Here is a 21,881-nt window from a genome sequence, read left to right on the forward strand (position 1 = left end):
CATTCATCTGCCATAAAAGGACAGCGTTAGAACATCTTTATCTCCAAGGTTCCGGCTATATCTAAGATTCTGTGAATCCCTGGAGAAGACCTAGCTATGAGAGAGGTAGAGTGGAAAGGACAATGGAGTTGGACTCAGAGGACAGGGGTTCAGATCCCATCTCTGATACCTGTGTGACCTTGATCAAGCCCATTCACCACTCTGGACCTCAGTTTCTTTAGCTGAGGATGTTACAACGAAGTGGGCTCTAAGGTCCCTTCTAAGCTCTAAGCCTATGATCCTGAGGAAGTATTAAATGAACTATTTTTCAATTAATTCTCTGCAGAAGTCCTACTTTGAGCTTTCATCACGGCACAGAAGTGATCCTGGGTTCACGAAGGCTATGTCAGCAAAGAGCAAGTTCTGGAGGGTCCTACCAAGGGTTTTAATCCAACCTTGAGAGTAGACAGTTTCATTCTTTGCATTTGTATCCCCAGATCCTGGGAAATAGCAAGTCAGTGTTTAATAAATGCACAGAGCTTCCAGCGTCAATGAAATCAAAAGTCTGGTCCAGAAACAGAAATGAGAAAAGACACAAAACCAAAATACCCCTGACCTAGATAAATTTACAACACTGGGGTGGGGAGGGAGGATATAAAAAATACAAGGAAATCTGAGGAGTGATTGGGCAACAACAGCAAGTTTGAAATGCCTTGGGGGAGTGGGGGGAAGCATGAAAATGTGACCAGATCTGTAGGAACCTCCCCCACCTTGAGTGGTCTAGGAAAGAAAGATCACTCTTCCCACCCCTACCCCCCATGCACGGACACTTCCACATAACTCTTCCTTTAGATCAACACAATATTTTAGTCTATCTCCTCAAAGCACCCTGTCTATCTGTATTAATTTTTCATACACTATTCAAATTTTGTCCTTGTTTTCCCAGAACCTAACCTAATGTCTCACATAGAACAGATGTTTAAGAAATGTTTGTTTCATTTAGCTGAACTGGTTGTATGCTTAATAAAATCATAGGAGCCCAGGAATGGAACTCAAGAAATATAGAGATAATGTATATAAACAAAAGTATATGTCTAGTTCATGGGGCAAGTCGTTTAACTTCTGAGTCTCAGTTTTCTCACATATAAGGGAGATACATGGTTTTGAAGCTTCCCTTTAGAATTTAAAATTGTATATAGGGCATCCCTCATACCAAGCAAACAAACTAAACATTTAAATGATGTTAGTTAAATAAAGTTAGTTAAATAAAACTACACATTTAAATAAAGTTACTTAACCTGAGTTTATGAGACTTTAAGGTTAGAAATTCCATATTTAGTAGTTTTTTGTGTCTAATCATTTTTACTGCCAAGGTTCACTCTGATGCCTAACGTATAGTTGTACTGCTATAGCTTACATGGTTTCATTTGGTTTGGTTCTCTACAAAAATGGAGAGAAATTGGTTGGCAACAACTTTCACATCAACAAATAACTAATGAGGACCCCCTATATAGAAATATTTGCATCCCCAGGACCAAGCATAGTGCCTTGCATATACTAAAGAATGTAATCTAAATGTCTGTTATTGAATGATGTGTTACATCTTTGGGTAGGCCTTTTGTACTATATATATCTAGGCTAAAGACCAAATTCTAGACATCTATAGACTCTTAATAGATAACTACCTAGACTTCACAAATAATCTTATGCTTCACATCAGATATCCAGGCTTGGTAAGCACTTTTTGTGCTCACATTTCAAATCAAGACAAAAGTCTAAAAGAAATAGCCTTTAAAGAAGTGTGAATGGAAACAGTTTGTGTGGACTTAGAAAAATATGGAAAGATTTACGAAGGAAGAGGTTATCTACCCTCAGAGAAACAGGACAAATAAGTATAGTACAGTCTTACATAGGTGCATATGAATGTGTATGTCTATATATGAGTATGATTATAGATACCTAAATATATGTATGTGTACGTAAGTATATATCTTTGTGTGTATGTTTGTGTGTGTATATGTATATATATGTATGTATATAAACATATCTGTGCTTAATTGTAGCCTTCTTGGGGGAAAGAGGAAGGAAGGGGAGAAAAAGAACAAAGTAAAATGCACAGCAGAGGACAAAACAAAACTTGAAAGGAAGCAAAGATTAGTATTTATTATATAGGCTTTCTTGAAATGGAAATTTATTGGGTATATTTTGAATCCTCTCTTACGTTCTGCTGTGCATATGGCAAAGCTTTTTTTCTTTCCCTATTTGGTATTTAAGTTTTAATATTTAAGTTCAAAAGAAAAAAAAGAAACAGTTTGTGAATTATCTAACCGTTCTTTACTGAGGACATTAGTTATGTGAATTCATTCTTTAGTCCACCATAGGCAGGATATCTGTAGAGGTCCCTTCTTTAGCCATGAAGGCTTCCCTGACTTGAGAAGGGTCTGAGTCATAAAGATGACTGTAGGAAACAATTAGCCTCTAGAAATGGAGTTCTTAACTTTTTTGTGTTATGGCAGTCTGATGAAGTCAATAGGCCCTTTCTCAGAATAATATTTTTAAAATTACAAAATACATAGGAATGCAAAGGAAATAAATTATATTGAAATAATTATCAATTTTTTTTTAAATTCACAGACACTAGGTTAAGAACCACAGCTCTAGAATAAGTTTGGCCTACCTTCCCAGGTGTGAAACATTGTAGATAATGGCAGTTTTCTTTCATTATTTATTGGTTTTGTTCATTTTCCCCTCTTCTTCTTTTTTTGAATAATTCTTTGTTACAAGAAATGGTTCTTTGTGAGGGGGAAGTGGGAAGAAGATAAGGAGTAATACAAGTGATGTAAAAACTATTTTTTTAAATAATTTTTTTTCTTAAAAAAATTTTTTTCCTTAAAAGATCATAATCAGCTAAGCCTGGTGATTCATATACCTTTAATCTCAACTAATGGGGAGGCTGAGTATGGCAAATTTCTTGAACTGAGAAGTTCTGAGATGCAGTGGATTAACAGGGTGGCCCCAGGGAATATAAGGTTGTATAAGAAAACGTGAACTAGTCCAGGTTGGAAACAGAGCATGTCAAAGCTCCCTTGCCAGATTAGAGTGAGATTAGGACTGTGAGTAGCCTCTATACTTCCAGCCTAGGTAAGATAAGAAAACACACACAAAAAAAAAAGACCAGAATCCATGGAGCTCATGGAAGATTCAAGAGAGAGAAAGATCCTGGGTAAATGGGACTATTGTCTTCTCTCCCAGGGATCAGAACCTATCCTAAAAGGTTCATCCCTTTTAAGCCAAGAGGGTTCTACCCAGAAGCAAGACAACCCAGACTTGAGCTTTCTGGAACAATAAGTGACATTTATATAATGTTTGAGTGCTAGGTGGTATGGGCGATGGAGAGGTAGCCTCAACACCTGGGTTTAGGTCCTGCCTCTGATAAATACTGGCTGTGTGACCGGTGTGTCAGGGTCAATTAAACTTTCAGTTATCCTGGCAGCTCATTAAGCCTATAAGTTACCTATTTGTAGAATTTCCTCACATGAGAGTTTCCTATATCAGCGAAATTACAGGCCCAATCTCAATCCTAACCCTATATAGGATTTATTCAATTTAATATTTCAACACTTATGTAATGAAGGTGGTGATGAGTATAAGGCAGTATCATTTATTAACTTCCTATTAATGTAGAAAAAACTAACACTATTCTTGTGGAAATTAGGAAGGAAATTTCTCTTCATATTGTGGTGTTGAAAAGAAAAAAAAAAGGAAGCAAATACATCAGAGATTGCCCAACTCTTGGTGACCCCATGGACCCTCACACACCATGGGGTCTATGGGGTTTTCTTTGCAAGGATACTGGAGTACTTTGCCATTTCCATCTCCAGTGAATCATGGCAAACAAAGGTTAAGGGACTTGCCCAGGGTCACACAGATGGTGAGTGTTTGAGGCCAGTTGGCTCAGAGTGAGTACAAATAGCAATTGTTTCCTGTCTTGTCCAGAAACTCTGAAGGTCTTCCCCTCCCGGATTGAAGGCAAACTAGGCCATCTTTTGTCTCAATTCTAACATTGTCTTTAATCACTGAATGGGTGTTGCCTCAGACAAACTGAGACCTAAGAAAGACCTTGGCTTAAAAAGGCCAAGGTCTCAAATTGCATCCTGGGTCATTGCCAGTCACCTTGATTTATGTCTTGCCCCTGGACTCTGATGACTCAGGAGGAGAGTGAGGCTGATGACTTTGCACAGCTCTGCCTCACTTAAATCCAAGTCACTCACAAGACAAGACACCACCCTCCTGATGTCATTGGTCCTCTTAGAGAACAAACAAGGAAGAACGGTTTGAGACTGGATTTAAACTCAGATTTTCCTGACCCCACGCCAGGTGTTCTATCCACTGAGCCACCTAGCACTGTTTACATAATATTAACATTAGTAGTGCTCAAAGTACTATAGACATCAACTTCTGGTTATTCAGTGACCCCTCTTTTCTAACTGCTGCTACATCTTTTGGCCATTTCAACACCTACGTATCATGAAAGGAGGCCCGGGAAACAGAAAGGAAAACAGAAAAAGACCAGTCGATTTTCATATTTTATTATCTTTTATAAAAGCTTTGTCAAAGGGAGGTGAAGGAAAATATGGGAAAGGAGGTTGAAACTGACTCAGTTTGGTCAAATTTTACCCTAGAATTCTTTAGGGAAGCTTTCTATTTTACTTCAATTAGTTGAGACTTGGGTGAAACAGTATTTAATATTTACTGAACGCCTTTCCCCTCTCTCCCAAAATAGTCTAGGCATTCAGAAGGAAAAAACATAGTTCAATGAACTTACTTTCTAATTCAGTTATAAGAAGTCAACAAATTCCGTATCTCCTATTTCTACAGGCGCCTGAATATGCAACACAACTAGAGTAGCAAGAAGCACAAAAGTATGGAGGTTCTCCATATTCAGTTGGATACTGCATGAATTTTTTACTTTTTATTCATTCAACACATTTTTATTGAGCTCCAACTATGTACAAGTCACCATGGGGATACAACAATGATTAAATATTCACGACTTCAAATTATTTAGCTCATAGAATTATTTAGTTTTTCCCAAGAAACAGCAAGGTGGTCTTGGCTTTGTCCTTGGGGGACATTTGTTCCAATTACAAAACCAATACACAACACCACTGAAGAGTTCAGAACAATGTTCCTAGAAAAGTAGAGGGTATTAATGTGTCTAACAAAATCCACTGGCAGCTCCCCCTGCAGAGAGCTTGTGCAGAATTTGTCCATGGGCTGCCTGATTCCACCCGTTTCTGTAGGTCTCTACCTCCCAGAAGCATTAAACATTTACTAGGCTAAATAATTTATAGAATACATGCAAGACTATTTAGATAAAACATCTAGAAAAGGAAGCAGTGATTACAAAGAACCAGCATGGTTTCATCAAAAACAAGTCAAGACAGACTAAACTCATTTTCTTTTTTTTTTGACAGGATTACTAAACCAGGAAATGAGGAGCATGCTGAGAAAATAGCTTACCTAGATTTTGGCAATGCTTTTGATAAAGCATTATCACACTTTGCTTGTGGAGAAGATGGAGAGATTTTATAATTCAACTATATGGATTCACAAGTGGTCAGAGGACCAGACTAGCAGAATAGCTATTAATAGTGCATATCAATGTGGCTGGCAGAAGGCCTCATCAGAAAATGCCAGGGATCTGTATTTGGCTCAGGACAGCATAACATTCTTATCAATGACTTAACTAAATACATAGATGGCATGCTCATCAAACCTGGATAAGGCACAGTGACTTGATACATACTGATGCTCTCAATTACACTAATTTCTGAGTTTGGGGTGGGGAACCTGTGGCCCGGAGGCCACATGTGGCCCTCTAGGTCCTCAAGTGCCACCCTTTCATTTGGATTCAAAGGGCTGCACCTGAGGACCTAAAGGGCCACATGTGGCCTTCAGGCCTAGTTCCTCAAATTACCAGGACCTATTCCCCTCCAAATCAGCCCCACACAGATAGTCATACCCTCCTTGACCTTCTCTGAAGCCACAAGCGCTCCACTTCCAAGTTAACACTAAAATGTTTATATCTGATTAAAATCTTTCATTGTTCCATCTTTCCCTGTGCCTTACAACCCCTACCCCTACTCTTTATTCTGACTGAGACCTCCTTCCCTCCACTCCCCAGTTCTTTCCCAGGGCTTCACCTAGCACTAACTACACTTTCTGCCTTTCAGTATCTTGACCTCTTGGTGAATCAGTTTAACTCTTTCCCATCTTCTACACTCAAATGCCTTTATACCCATGTCAGATGGACAATAACACCTTGCCAAACCCCTAGTGCAGATTATTTTACCATTATGCTTTCTTTACTTGTATTAATTTGCTGCTGAATGGAGTCAGAGAAAACAAAAAACAACCATAGCGACTGGATCTGCTACAAATTTATGCTCCATAATTTCAACTGCACCCTTACTGCAGCAATTTTTTAACACGTCCCTAATTGATTCACTATACCACTTACCACAGCTGCCCTTTTTATCCCTTTCTCAAGCCTCCCCATAATAACACCTCTTTCGCAAGCTTCTCCCCTGCCAAATAAAATTAAGCCCCCTTTCTCCCTTCTGCCAAATCTCAGGGAACCCCTATCTCTTCCTTCCCCCCTTATGACTTTGATCCCATCCTGTCTCCAACAGATTATCCCTAGTATCATCCCCACTCTCTTATAATCTTTAATCTCTCCCTTTTAAATGGTTCCTTCTCTGCTGCCCACAAACACACACTATCCCCAATCCTTGAAGAAATCCCCACTACTGTCCTATATCTCTCCTTACCTTTGCAGCTAAACTTGAGAAAGCTATCTTCACTCAGTTGCTCCTCTCTCTCTCTCCTCCTCCCTCCCCCCAATCCTCTGCAGTGTAGCTTCTGACCTCATCATTAAATTTCATCTACTCTCTCCAAAGTTGTCAATGCTCTCTTCATTTCCAACCCTTCACATTCTTAAGCTCTCTGGAGCACGTGACCCTGTTGATCACCTTCCCCTCCTAGATACTCTCTCCCGGTTCTCCCCACTTACAATTCTCCCTCATCCAGGCCATGCCAAGTTACTGTAGGTTTTTCCCAATGCTCTAACCTTAGTCCTCGTCTCTTTTCCCTCCAGACTACCTCACCCAATTGTCTCATGACCTCCATGGGTTCAATTATGTCAATGCAGATGATTCCCTGATCTATATATCCAGTCTAAGTCTCTCTCCTGAGATCCAGTTTTATATCATCACTTCCTTTCAGACATCTTAACAATCCTCAGTAGTTATCCCAAACTCAACATGTTCAATACACAATTTACTGTTTTCCCACTAAAATCTTCCCTTCTCACCTTTCCATTTAGTATTACTGGCACCCTGCTCCCAATCAGGTTTGAAACTTCAGTGTCATCCTTAACTCCTGACTCTCAAATATACCACATGTCCTGCCTGTTGTCAAATCTTGTCACTTCTATCTTCATATCATTTCTCACTCATGTCCCCTTCACTCCATTCACAAAGCCACAACCCTCATCACCTCTTGCCTAGACTACTGTAACAGTCTTTTAACTCATCCCCCTTTCTTAAATCTCTTCCCCATCAATCCATCATTCTACTCTGATGTCAAAGCAATTTTTCTAAAGCACATCTGAGCATTTCACCTCTCCTCCCCAATCATTGAGCTGAAGTGACTATTATCTCTAGGGTCAAATATAAAATCTTCTGTTTGGCATTTAAAGCCCTTCTCAACCTGGCCTCTTCCCAGATTTCCAGTTTTCCTACATTTTACTCCCCCAAATTACATGAAAATTACATTAGGGCCACGAACCTTCTGGGTCTATTCCTAAAGTTTCACTGACACAGTTAGCAGTATTCCTAGAAAAAGTCTCTAAGTGATATTGGGTATAGCCTGTTCACCCGTATCACACATAATCGCTAATAAGCAGGATCAGTGAGGTTAAATATTAAAAAAAAATAAACAAATCAGGGCAGAAATCACTTCTTCATATTGACTAGTGTCCACTTTTGCATTATTTAAAAGTTAAATGAAAAACAATCCTGCCGCCAATGAAAATAAGGGCAAAAATGAGCTATATTATCACTTTCCTCAAACCATTTAACCAGCAGCAACTAAAACAGCTGAAATGCAGGGCAGTCACAGCTGACCCAGCACTGAGGATGGGGTATAATCACAATGAACAAGGGAACAAACCTAGGGGTACACATCAACCTCAAGAAAGTCATTCTTCCTTTTACAGTTTAAAGGAGAAACACAGAAGCAGGGGCTGCGAGTGATTTTGAAAATTAGTCCATCATCAGTTCTGCAGTGGCAGTATGTCATTCAAAGAGTGTTGAGTACAAGAGGGACAAAGAGAAGACCAATCTGTAACAGGACATATCTATCTATATGGCCATGATTTTGTTGTGGAATTCTAAATTTCCAGCTTCCTGTGAGGGTTTCTATGGTTGCCTTTGCAACCATACTCCATAGGTCTGGAGTCAGTAAGACCAGAGTTCAAATCCAGCCTTAGACATTTACTAGCTGTGTGACCCTGGGCAAGTCACTTAACACTGTTTGGCTCAGTTTCCTCATCTGTAAAATGAGCTGGAGAAAGAAATGGCAAACCACTCCAGTAGCTTTGCCAAGAAAACTCCAAGAAGAGGGAGGTCACGAAGAGTCAGGCACAACTGAAGCAACTGAACAACAAAAGATGGGAGTATCAGCTACCACACGGACCAGATTGTTTAGACTGAAGACTAAGTCTTTCCAGTCAGTCAGGTAGGCAGTCAACTAGCATTTACTGAGCATTTTCTACGTACCAGGTACTGTTCTAAGCACTGGAAATACAAAGAAAGACAAAAACCAGCCCCTCACAGTTTAAGTGGGGAGACTACACGCAAATAACATCTACAAACAAGCTACACTCAGGATAAATTGGGAGTAGTCTCAGAGGGAAGGCGCTAAGATTGAGAAAGACTCTTTGCAGAAAGTGAGACTTTAGCTGAGACTTGAAGAAAGCCAGAGAAATCAGGAGGAGATGAGAAGGGAGAATGTTCCAAGCATGGGGGACAGCCAGTGAAAATACTGAGAGCTGTAATCCGATATTCAAGGAACAGCAAGAAGGCCAGTGTCCTGGGGTTGCAGAAGAGGGAAGTGGATTCTTGGATTTCCCATCTTTATTCTCCCATATTCTGTCGTTCTCTGAGGCCGCAATTATTTGGCTTGTTGTCTTTTTGGTTTGTTTTAGCTATCTTTATGACTTAGTTTCTCTTCCTTCATTGATGTCTTTGCTAGGCTTCTAGCACCCCCAAGGTCAGGGTGGTCTAGTAACAGTCCTAAAGCCATTTAAGTGGTAGAAGGTCCCCTAGAACAGAGGTATCAAACTCCCAGAAAAACTCTGGAGGCTTGGCAACCAGATGAAAATGGAACTGGGAAAAGTTTGACAAAAATCAACAAAAATACAACATAGTATTAATTTATGGTTTTCTAAGTCAATATGTGGCCTGCAGGGATCAGTTTCTAATTGAGTTTGACAGCACTGCTCTAGAAGACTTCTAAAAGTCTGCGCAAGGGTGGGATATCTACCGGCATCCCAGGTAGGTAGATTGAGCTAGTTCTTTTCCTTAAAAGTTACTGAAATTATTTTTGAGATTTATTTAATTAGGGAAACCAAAGACTGCTAAGAAAATAACCAGGAAGAGCACAAATTCCTCTTTGACATTTGTCCTAGGCAACAACTCAGAAAGAGGGGAGCTGTCCACACCTGAATCACAGTGTTCTTGCTAAACATCCTTCCCCTGCCATGGCTAAGTAAATCTTTTTGTAAACTGTTCAGTGGACTAGGAGTGCCTCATTTTATTCCAATCTCAAACTGAAAATATTAGGGCTTTTGTCAGCGCTGGCCTACAATATAGAAATATAAAACAATGAATGATGTTTCCTGTATAACCTACAAACTGACTCTAAAGGCAATTCTAAACAGATTTTTCAAGTGTTTTAAGTGCTTTGAACACACAGAAAAAAGTCTGAACTTAATGAGTGTAAGCCTTAGCCACAGCAGAGGATTAAATAGCTGAACCAGGAATAATAACTGATATCATAGAGTTTTTTAAGTTTTACAAAGTGCTTTACATGAATTAGTCATACACTGGCCTGAATCCTCCCTATCTTGTCCCAGCAGGAAGTCCGCCAGACATTTGAGCCTAACCTTGCTCCCGAGCAACAGGGAAGCTCTGACCCATTCTGTGTCCAACCTGGGATAGTTCACTCCTCTTAGGCAGCCTGGCACCTTCCCATACAACATACTAAGGGCCCACCGTATTGGTACCAGACTTAGTGCAAAAGCCACCTTATTGGCTTTAGACCAACTGTATGCAGTTTCCTAACTCAAGTGATGCATCACCCTCAGCCTCCCCTTAGTAGCATGGATTACATGCACACACTACAAGGTGCGGCAGCTCTACATTCATTACTGTCTTTGAATCTCAGGACAATTCTGTGAAATAGTATTATTTATTACTCTTCCCATTTTACAGGTGAGGAAACAGGGCTCATGGCCCCAAAACTAGAGTCAAGAGATGGGATTTGAAGCAAGGCCTTCCCATTTTAAAGTCCAGTACTCTCTCCACTATGCCACAGAACCCAGATTTTACAGCTAGGTATCATCCATAACAGTGAAATGAAAAGCAAAGCCTTACCTGCCTGTGCAGCTGTAATTAGTGCTGTATTCCCCTCGTTGTCCTGCCAGTTTACATCAATATGAGGGCACTCTGCTAAGGCTACTACAATATCCACAAAACCTTGGTAGCAGGCAATAATAAGGCCAGTCTATAAATAAAAAGACAGAATTGGGTCAGAGGTGGCATATTCTTGATAATTGTTTTCCATCAACATTGTTGGCTCTCTCCCCATTAATTGTACTCTCCGAAAGCTACAGAAGTCATAGTGATACAAAAATCAGTAACAAACATCCTGAAGACTTAGTCTCAGTACATATAAAACTTGCAGATTTGTTAAGATCACTACAGAGACACAGAAAATGAAATATGTGTAAAAGTCATCTAGAAAATACAGTAGCACAGCAAGGATCCCAACAAGTCTTATTCAACTGGATAATTAAGTCTCCGGACAATGACCAAAAAAAGAGGAAAAGGCTATTGTAGGCAGCCTTGGGACTCCTGAAAAGATGAGGTAAGTAGATTTTTCTCTACCATTAAATATGTAAAGTGCCAGAGCAGTTTGCTTGCAGAACTTTCAAACTTCTGAGTGCTAGAAGGAGCCAGCGTATGCCAGCAATCAATTCCCACTAATATTTTCAACAACAACAAAAAAAAAGTGGTATGATCAGAAGCCACTGTGCTTGAAATACTGACAGGTAGCAAGCAATATGCCAGTCTCTTTAAGGAAAAATTTTCCAGCCACCATGATCTCACAACCTCCCACTCTAACAATTATCTATTTCTCTGTCAACAATTCTCCTTTGCACCTCTGCCCAACAGAGCAAGCCTTTAGTTAAGCTATAAGTAATTTAAGTAAGCTAAGTAGAATAACTTTAAATAAATTAAGCAGAATAACTACTTACCACAAAAATGCTGGGGACATGCAATATATAGATAAGCATATTCTGTCAGGGAAAAGTGTTTTAGTCAAAATGAATTTGGTTTGGAGCTAATAGTTCCCTAGGCCTATTCAGTTGGGTTCTAGGGGAAAGTGAATATTAAAGAGAAGTTTAAAAATACTGTTTGCTCAAGTCTGTTCAAGAAATCTCTAATAGCTCCCAAACAACTCTAGGATAAAACAGAAATGCCCATTTGTCATTTACAGCCCTTCACAATCTGTCTCCATTCTACCTTCCCAGGCTTATTAACTTTTATCCGGTCAACCTTTCCATACTCTACATTCCAACCAAACCTATTCTTCCTTGTATATAGCATTCCATCTTACTCCTCCTCTAGGATGCCCCCCCCCCCCACCTTTTACCTTTGGCCACTCAGAATCTCTAGATCCTTTCAAAGCTCTGCCCAAGTCCCACCATCTCAGGCAAAGGCTTTTTTGAGATTTCTCTAACTACCAGTGCTCTCCCAAAGTCTGTGTTTACATATGTATGTAAGTTAGAATATAAGCTTCTGGAAATAGAGATGGAAAGGATGGCTCCTTTTCTGTCTCTACTAGATCTTCCACCAGATCACACCCTGTAACTGCAGGTGTCCCTCAGGTTTTTGTCCTGGGGCCTCTTCTCCTCTCCCTCTATACTACTTCACTTGGTGATTGCATCAGCTTCCATAGATTCAATTACCATCCCTATGCTGATGATTCTCAAATCTACCTATCCTGCCCCCAAATCTCTGCTGACCTCCAAACTTGCATCCCTAACTACCTTTCAGACATCTCAGACTAGATGTCCAGTAGAGATCTTAAATTCCCTATGTCCAAAATGGAACTCATCATTTTCACAACCAGGGAGTCACCCTGCACTCCACACACTATCCCCTTCATCTAGTGCAGTGCCGTTACCCAACGATTTCACAAATGCACCCTTGTCTCCTCTGCTGCCTCCACCACTCTAATGAAGGCCCTTATCACCTCACACCTGGACTATTGCAATAGCCTGCTGGTGAGTCTGCCTGCCTTAAGTCTTTCCTCACTTCAATACATCCTCCATTCAGCTACTAAACTGATTTTCCTAAAGTCCAGGTACAATCACGTTATTACTCCTACTCCAGTGGAGCCTTATGGTCTCCCGCATCAACTACAAAATGTTCTATTTAGCATTTAAAGTCCCTCATAACCTAGGCTCCTCCAACCTATGCAATTTTCTTATACCTTACTCCCCCCACCACATACTCTCTGATCCAGCGACACTGGCCTTCTGACTGTTCCACTCCATTCCTCAGCTCTCAGCATTTCACTGTTTCCTATGCCTAGGACACTCTCCCTTCATCTGCACTGCCTACTGACCTCTTTAGCTTCCTTTAAGTCCCACCTAAAATTCCCTCTTGTAACAGAAGTCTTCCCCAAGCCCTAAATTCCAATACCTTCTCTCTGTTAAACATTTCCTATTTATCTTCCATATAGCTTGCTTTGTAAACTCACTAAGGGCAGGAACTTTCTTTTGCCCCTTTTTTGTATACCTAGCACTGAGCACTATGCCTGGCACATAGTAGGCACTTAATAAATGTTTAATGATTGCTTTTTAAGCGTATTTTTGCTCATCTAGCACAGGACTTGACAAATAAGTATTTTGCCAATCAATAATTAATCAAAATGGATTTATCAAGTATCCACTATGTGCCAGGCACTGTTGCTTTGTACCAAGGACACAAATACAATGGATGAAACTACTACCTGTAAGGAGCTTACAGTCTAATGAGAGAGACAAAAAGGGTATAATACAGAACAAAGACAACCAGTTACTGGAAAAGACAGGAATGCTGTTGGATAAATGCCAAGACTGGGGAACACTCCTTAGTCAAATGAGAAAGTAAAACCAACTCTACACCTGCTAAGTGATGAATTCCACGAAGCATACCAAAACCGAAAGGAACAAGGTTATTTTTAGGCAGCTAGTTGTTATGATCCTTCTTCCACAGGAAATTTGTGGAAAGTTGCGGCTGTGTGTGCTTCCTTGACTCAACAGAATAAATATAGCCATTTCCATAAATTATTAATCAGAAGCCAGAATCACAAATAAAAATTGAAATTGAGGTTTTATGAAACCAGCTATGTCTTTTATTTATTAAACTATGTTGAGGACCTAACAGTATCAAATCCAGAAAAAATATATATAATAGATAAGAACAATGAACAGTGAACCTTCCTTGCCAAAGGAGTATGGGTAGAGTCTAAGCAAGGGATTGAGGAGTCATGGCTGCCACTGGCCTAAGAGAGACCACTCATTCATAAAATGCACCATGGAGGATGTCAAAGGGAGCTGGGTGACCTACAGCTCTTACTTACTTTGCTCTAAGTGCCTTATGTGACAAGGCTATTCTACATAGAGAGGCCAGGGTAGAAGCCCAGATCACATCCCATCTAGCTTAATAGTCTTCTTTGTTGTCAAGCAAGCATGTATTAAGTGCCTACTAATTGCCAGGTACTGTTTAGGTTCTAGAGATATACAGGAGGGGGACAGCTAGGTGGCTCAGTGAATAGAGCACCAGCCCTGGAGTCAGGAGGAACCTGAGTTCAAATCTGGCTTCAAACACTTGACACACTTACTAGATGTATGACCTTGGACAAGTCACTTAACCCCAATTGCCCTGCCTCCCCACCCCCACCCCCCAAAAAGAGATATACAGAAGAAAAAAGGAAGAATAAGAAAAAAGACCATCCCTGGTCTCAAAGTAGCTTACATTCTATCAGGGGAAACAACATGCATGTAAGTAAATCCAAAGTGATTTCAGGGGGTACTAATAGTGGAAAGACTGTAGAAAGGCCAATAAATCATCCCATCATAGATCTAAAGTTAGAAGTGACCTCAGAGGACATTTAGGTCAACTCCTTAATCTGACAAATGAAGAAACTAGGGACCAGGGAAGTTAACTCCTCTGGCTCCAAAGTCAATGATCTTTCCACTGTTCCACCATACTGCCTCCCAAATAATGCCTTTGTTAAGCAACAACATAGGACTGATTAGAACATAGATACTCTATAGCTGTTGCTTCGGGTGGGCATATGAAGTCACAAGTAGCTTTCGTGCATATATACATATATATGTTATATAATATATGTAATACATATTTGTTCAATCGTTTCAGTCATGCGCTACTCTTCATGACCCCATTTGGGATTTTCTTGGCAAAGATACTGAAATGATTTGCATTTCCTTCTCAGGCAATTTTGCAGGTGACAAAACTGAGGAAAAGAGGGTTAAGTGACTTGCCCAGACACCTAGTGTCTGGGGCCAGATTTGAACTCAGGAAAATGAGTCTTCCTTACTTCAGGCTTATAAACCACCTCTATAATAGGTGTCCTATATTTTAAAAAAAGTTTTAAATTATTAAATTTAAAATGAATTTTAAAATTATTAATTTATTATTATTTTAAATAATTTAAGAATTACTAAAATTATTAATAATATAAGAGTCAGTAGTAACTGTGATTTGGAAGTATAAGGATCCTCTATAGTTATATCTGCAGATATGCCTTAAGAACAGACTAACAATCTGAACTCTGGAACACAGCCCTGAAAAACCAGAAAAAGACCTCTAACCACTGATACAGCTCCACAAAGCTAATTCTTTAAAATGTGGTTATCTGGTTTCTCAGATCATAGTGGAATAGAAGCAGCAACCTGGGGCCTGCTAGAAGTAGGCATTCTAACAGAAGTAGAAGCTTCTCCATCAGCAGCTCTTTTTGGTTTTGAGTGCTAGGAATATCATGCTCCTAGTTCCAGGCACCCCCTGGAAGCCTGCCCTCCCCCTTCCCCACTTTCTGCTTCTTGTGAGTTGTCTTCTCTCGTCAACTTGTAAGTTTCTTGAAGGCATGGACTGTCTTTTTTCTTACCTGAATGTCTAGCACATTCACAGCACCTGGCACACAGTAGGTGTTTAATAAATGTTTGTTGAACCGAATTGAAAATGAAAGGGTCAATTTTATCTGAAAAAATCTACTGGTATAGAACACTTCAATCCCTGCAACACCTAAGGAAATAGCATGGAAGGCTTTTCACACAAAAAAAGAAATGTTAATGCTACCACAGTGGCATTTTGGAACTCCAACTCTGTGAAATAGCATGATACTTCCGTAATACATACCTCCAAAAATAAAAATGCACACTCTGAGCCACAGAGGTATTTAAATGGCATTGTATCACTTAAACACAATTCCTACAACTCTCTAATTTGATGAACTTCCTTAATTTTCACTCCAACACTGAAAATCACAACCTGATTGACACTAGTAGTAAATGGCCATAGCGTTAAAACCCCTGTTGGTGTTCAGGGCTAAAGAGGTTGCTGACTTCTGGCTTAAGAACCTAACTCTAGATGCATTCTAGATCCAGCCTGAATTAATGCTATGGTTTCCAGAGGAAGAATGTTGTAGTCCTATAACATCCTGGTCTGGTCAGACTACATCTGAAGTTCTTTGGTCAGTTCTGCCATATTTTAAGAAAGACATTGAAAAGCTGAAGCATACCCCAAAAAGTCAATAATAATTGGGGTGGGATCAAAGTCATCCCAGAAGAAGACGGATTTAAAGAAAAATTATCTGGAAGAAGAATTAAGGAAGTGATGCTAGCAGCCTTTAACTTTTTGAAGGACTGTATCATGGAAGAGGAATTAGATTTATTTTGCCTGGAACAATGGGTGTCATTTACAGAAAGACAGATATGAGTTCAATATGAGTAAACACTTTCTAAGACTTATAGGTGATCAGAAATGAATGGGTTCCTTCAGGACATATTGATTTCCCCATTTTTGGAAGTACTCAATTAGAAGCTCAAGGCTAAAAGGGATAACAAACATGTTGGATGATAGAATCATTGTCTGAAAAGGCCTTACCTGTCTAAAGCATAGTGATGAACCCAATATTGGGGGGTTTTTGTTTGGTTTTGGGGGGGCTATTTTTGATAAATCAGCTTCACATGTACAAGATTAGGGAGGTATAGATCGGTAGTAGTTCATTTGAAAAAGATGTGGGTTTTTGAACAGACCGAAAGTTCAATATATTTGTCAGTGCCCTGGTAGGCCAGAGAAGCTAATGTCATCTTAAGCTGAATTAAGATTGGCAAAGTGTCAAGAAAGAGGGAAATGATGGTCCTGCTCAATACCTACCCTCCAGCTTTTCAGCTCCCTTTTCTGTGTAAACTCTTTTAGGTTAGGACTATCTTTCTTTTTTGCTCATATTTGTAACCCAGAGCTTATTAGCACAGTGCTGGGCACAAAGTAAGCACTTAATAAATGCTTGTTGCCTTGCCAAGATGAACATATCTCAAGGATGTTGTAGAAGGAATTCCTGTAACTATATTATCTTAGATATTCCTGAAATGTAAAATTCTTTGATAATTTAGAAAGAAAAAAAGAGCCATATTTATAGAGGCAAAGTTTTTCATCATAAACAACAAAAAACTTCACAAGTTAGTACGTTTATATGCCTTAAGTTATCCACATTTGTGAGTTGGGTCAGCCTAAACTAGACTCCAGTGTGAGAAATGTTTCCCAGTCATTTGAGATTGATATAAACTTAGGATCACTGATTAGGTCAGAAGCAAAGAATACAAAATTATTCGGTCAATAATCCCAAGGGAATAATTTGCTTTTGAGCTTCAAGCATTAAAAAAAAAAAAAAAAGATCTATGGTGTTCATAAAAGAGATACCAGAGCACTCTTTTAGAACTAGAACCACAGTGAAGTAATTTATTTATTCATTTATAAGCAGCATTTAATTATCCTCGATGGCTGAAAAAGCACTTTTAGATTTTTAAAAGGTCTAATTTCTTCAAGGCAAATTCTAAAGGGCAACAATATTCTACAAAGAGTTATTTGTAATTTCTAATGGTACACCTGATAGTATAAGCACATGCACACATGTCTGTGAATGGAATTTTACTTTTCATTTATTTGCTCATACAAAAAGTTCTGAAGTCATCCCCTGGCCATCTCTCAGTTTTCCTCCAATACATCAGATAAGGGGAAGAAAAGCATTCATTGCAAAGCAAAGCTATATAAAGTCAGTTCCCTAGTTAGAGTGGCTAGAGAAAAAGATAAATGATGATGACACAAATTTATCTTCATGTCACACTCTCCTCTCCAAGAATTAACATGTTACAACCATGTAATATAATACTAATAACATTGTAAAAACAATTCCTCCTCCAAACAACTCAAAGCTTAGAGTTTTTTTTTTTTTTAGCTTAGAGTTTTAAGAGGGAATATCTAGCAGATAAAATATAGATGCAGTCAAAGTCTGGGTTCAAGGGAACAAGTACCACATTACATCTTTGAATACTTCCCATAGGAAATGTAGATTTACTTCTACTAAAATATTTATGCTTTGTGGCATATTTTGATTGTTGATACTGACGATTGGCCAGAAAGTGATTTACCTTTAAATACCCAAGCTAAAAATTTTTTCTGCATTTCCAAATGGAATATAATACTTATTATTTTAAAGCCAAATTACTGTCTTGTCATAATTTCATAATGAAAAGCAATACGGCAAGATTTGGAGAAATTAGATAAAGATATAGCATGGAGGAGCTGAAAGGGATCCTGGAGACTGTTAGTCCAAGCCTGTCATCTTTTTGTTTCGTCTTTATTTTAAAATTTATTGATGTTCTGTTTTATAAACATAAATCAAATAACTATGTGTTTTCCTGTAACAAAGTAAAATAATTAAGCAAAACAAGACAGTGGCCTATCCTGAAAGTGCATACAGCTGTTGCACTCCCCAACCTCTCTATTTTAAAAAATAATCCCTTTTTAATTAACAGAAATCTATTTTCTCTCCCGCCATTCCCCAACCCAATGAAAAAAGAAAGGGGGGGGGACCCAAATTCGTTTGAACAAACATGCATAGTCAAGCAAAACAAATTCCTTCACTGGCCGTATACAAAAACATATGTGCCCATTCTATACCCAGAATCCATCACCTCTCTGTCAGGAGATAGATAGCATTTCATCACTGCTCTGGTCATTGCATCGATAATAACTTTTACAGCATTCAAAGTTGGCTGTCTTTACAATGTTGTTTGTTACTGTATAAATTGTTTTCTTGCTTCTGCTCATTTCATTCTTTAGTCTTTAAAATTCATCAAAATTATTAATTTTCATATTGATGTTGTGGTATAAATTGTTTTGATCCTGCTCCTTTCACTCTGCATCAGTTCATGTAAGTCTTTCCATGTCTCTTTGAAATCTACTTCCTCATTTCTTACAGCATCACAGTACTCTATTACATTTACATACCCGATTTATTAAGCCATTCTTCAGCTGATGAGTATTCCTTCAATTTTCACTTTTTTGCCACCACTAAAAAAAGCTACCATAAATATTTTTCTACATATAGGACCTTTTCCTATTTCTTTTCTCTCTTTTGGGTATATATCTAGCAATGGTACAGCTGGATCAAAGGGCCCATTTGGTAACTTTTGGTGTACAATTTCAAATTGTTTTCCAAAATGACTGCATACATTCACTGCTCCACCAACAGTGTTATCACTGTGCCTTTTTTCCTATAGCCCTCTCTAACACTTATTTTCTTTTTTGGTCATATTTCCCAATATGATGAGTATGAGGCAAAACCTCACAATTGCTTTAACTTGCATTTCTTAACCACCTTAACACAACACAGAATAAACTTTATGACCACAACATGGCAACACCAAATCCACAGGCAGGGGGTGGAGGGTGGGGGGTGGGGTGGAATGAAAGAAATAGCAGAGCCCAGGTGCAACAGGGACTCAAAAGCTACAGACCACAGATTTTATGTTTTAATATTTTGAGTAATATTTCATTTCATCCTCAGTTTTCTCATCTGTAAAATTGGGATAATAACAGCACCTACCTTGCAGGACTGTTGTGAGCAGCAAATGAGATATTTCTAAGACTCTTAGTACAGTGCCTGGCACATAGTTACCACTATGTAAATATTAGCTATTGTTATTATCCTCCAGACTAGATTAATTCTAGACCCAGCCAACAAAGGTTAATCACTTGGTACAGCTGAAATCCTAAATTTGTGGAGAAAGGGAGGTTAGCAATCAGGGTGTCTGCAGGCTAAGTATCCTCTGATTTCCAAAAGGGATACTGCAACATCCTAAAAAACTATCTCATGCATGTGCTCAAAACAAAACAAACGAACATACAAAAAAAAAAAAAAAACCACCAACTGATGAGGCCATGAGGTTGATCATTCAAACAGATTACTACTTCTGAGCCACTCAGATACTACATTCCCTTACTGGATAAATTAATTCAGTGACACAGCGTATTCCTATAAACTTAGGATGGCAGAATTCAAGCCACACAAAGAGATATTGTGCAAGGAACAGCAAGGAAGCCATTGTCACTGGATTGCAGAGTACCTGTGATGGGATGGGTTGCGAGGCGTAGTATGATGATAAATGTTACACATATACAAAGACTAAGGCTAGAGGGATCATTAGAAGAAATTCTCTATATATGTTATTTTGAGGATGCCAAGGCCCAGAGCTCACAGCCTGGATTGACATCCAAAACTGCTTTTTACCAGTATTACATGAGAGCAAATAGTTTGCCTCAAGCTGCATTCAGACTCCATAATTCTTTCTCTGGATATGCATAGCCTTTTCCATCATTAGTCTTTTGGAGCTAAGAACCTTGCATTGTTGAGAAGAGCCAAGTCTATCAAAGTTGGTCATCACAGAAGCAATGTGTCTGTGGTTGTGTACAATGTTTTCCTGGTTCTGCTCCCTTCACTCATCATCAGATCATATAAGATTCTCCAGGTCCATCTGCTTATATTTCTTATAGCACAATAGTATTCCATTACATTCATATACCACAACTTGTTTAGCCATTCCCCAATTGATGGGCATCCCCCTGATTTACAATTCTTTGCCATCGAAAAAGAGCTGCTATAAATATTTTTGTACATATGGGTCTTTTTACCCCTTGTATGATCTCTTTGGGATACAGCCGTACAAGTGGTATTGCTGGGTCAAAGGGTATGCACATTTTTATAGTCCTTTGGGCATAGTTCCAAATTGCTCTCCAGAATGGTTGGATCAGTTCGCAACTCCACCAACAATGCAACAATTTTCCCACATCTTCTCCAGCATTTATAGTTTTCCTGTTTTGACATGTTAGCCAATCTGACAGGAGAGACGTGGTACCTGAGGGTTGTTTTGATTTGAATTTCTCTAATCAATAGTGATTTAGCACATTTTTTCATATGATTACAAATATCTTTAATTTCTTCCTCTGAAAACTGCCTGTTCATATCCTTTGATCATTTATCAACTGGGGAATGACTTACATTCTTATAAATTTGACTCAGGTCCTTGTATATTTTAGAGATGAGGCCTTTGTCATACACACTGCGTACAAAACTATTACATTTTCCAGAGACTGTTCTTCCTGACATTTCAGTTTGTTTTCTTGACTTTGTTAGGGTCCACCCTGACATGCAGCACTTTAAAGGGTATCATCTTACCATCAGCCCCCAAACTTTAGGATGGTGGGTCATCTAATGTCTATATGTAGTTATAAATATGAGAAAATAAGTCACCATAAATTAAACCAAGCACTTGAAAGTTAAAAGACAGTGAGATTATTCTTCCATCTCTTTCTAGTCAATAAAAAGGGATCAGACTTAATGAGTCATTAATATAACTTTGCCCTTTAGTGAAACTGGTATTGACACAAATGCCCTCATAAAATCTCAGAGTTCGAAGAGATCTGAGAAATCATCTAGTCTAAGGTGTGGATGCACAGAAATTTCCTCTACAACATCCATGAGAAGTGGTTGTCTAGACTTTTCTCCCACCAGAGATGGGAAGATCACTACCTTTTAAAACAACCTATTTTACTTTTCAACAACTATAGCCACTAGAAGTTTTTTCCTTACAGTAAACTGAAATCTACCATTTTTCCCCCAATTCTTACCCTCTGAGGATAAGGAGAAAATTTTAATCCTTTTTCCACAATAGCCCTTCAAATAAATAAGATTTCTTCCCTACATTCCAACCTTAAAGATGAAAATGTAGAGATTAAAATTCACATCTTCCTTCTCTTCCCTCTCACTATTCTAAACTGATTGACTTCTATCAAGATCCAGAATACCCCAACATGCAAATGATCTATCCTTCCATCTGGGACAAGAAGATGAAACCTAGAACTCTTAGCTAGAAAATTAGAAAAGTTTTGAACAAACTAAACCAGTGAAGGGAAACTAAT

General features: G+C 38.8%; 1 protein-coding gene across 1 annotated transcript in view; it reads right to left on the reverse strand.

Annotated features, from left to right (window-relative positions):
• Nucleotides 1–21,881, reverse strand: part of ANKRD33B (ankyrin repeat domain 33B) — a 112,979-nt gene that overhangs the window by 26,066 nt on the left and 65,032 nt on the right. Inside the window, exon 2 of the mRNA XM_036741008.1 lies at nt 10,701–10,830. Within this exon, the coding sequence (XP_036596903.1) occupies nt 10,701–10,830 (130 nt within the window). The remainder of the gene's footprint in view (nt 1–10,700; nt 10,831–21,881) is intronic.

This window comes from Trichosurus vulpecula, chromosome 1, assembly GCF_011100635.1.
Source record: "Trichosurus vulpecula isolate mTriVul1 chromosome 1, mTriVul1.pri, whole genome shotgun sequence".
Lineage (NCBI taxonomy): Eukaryota > Metazoa > Chordata > Mammalia > Diprotodontia > Phalangeridae > Trichosurus > Trichosurus vulpecula.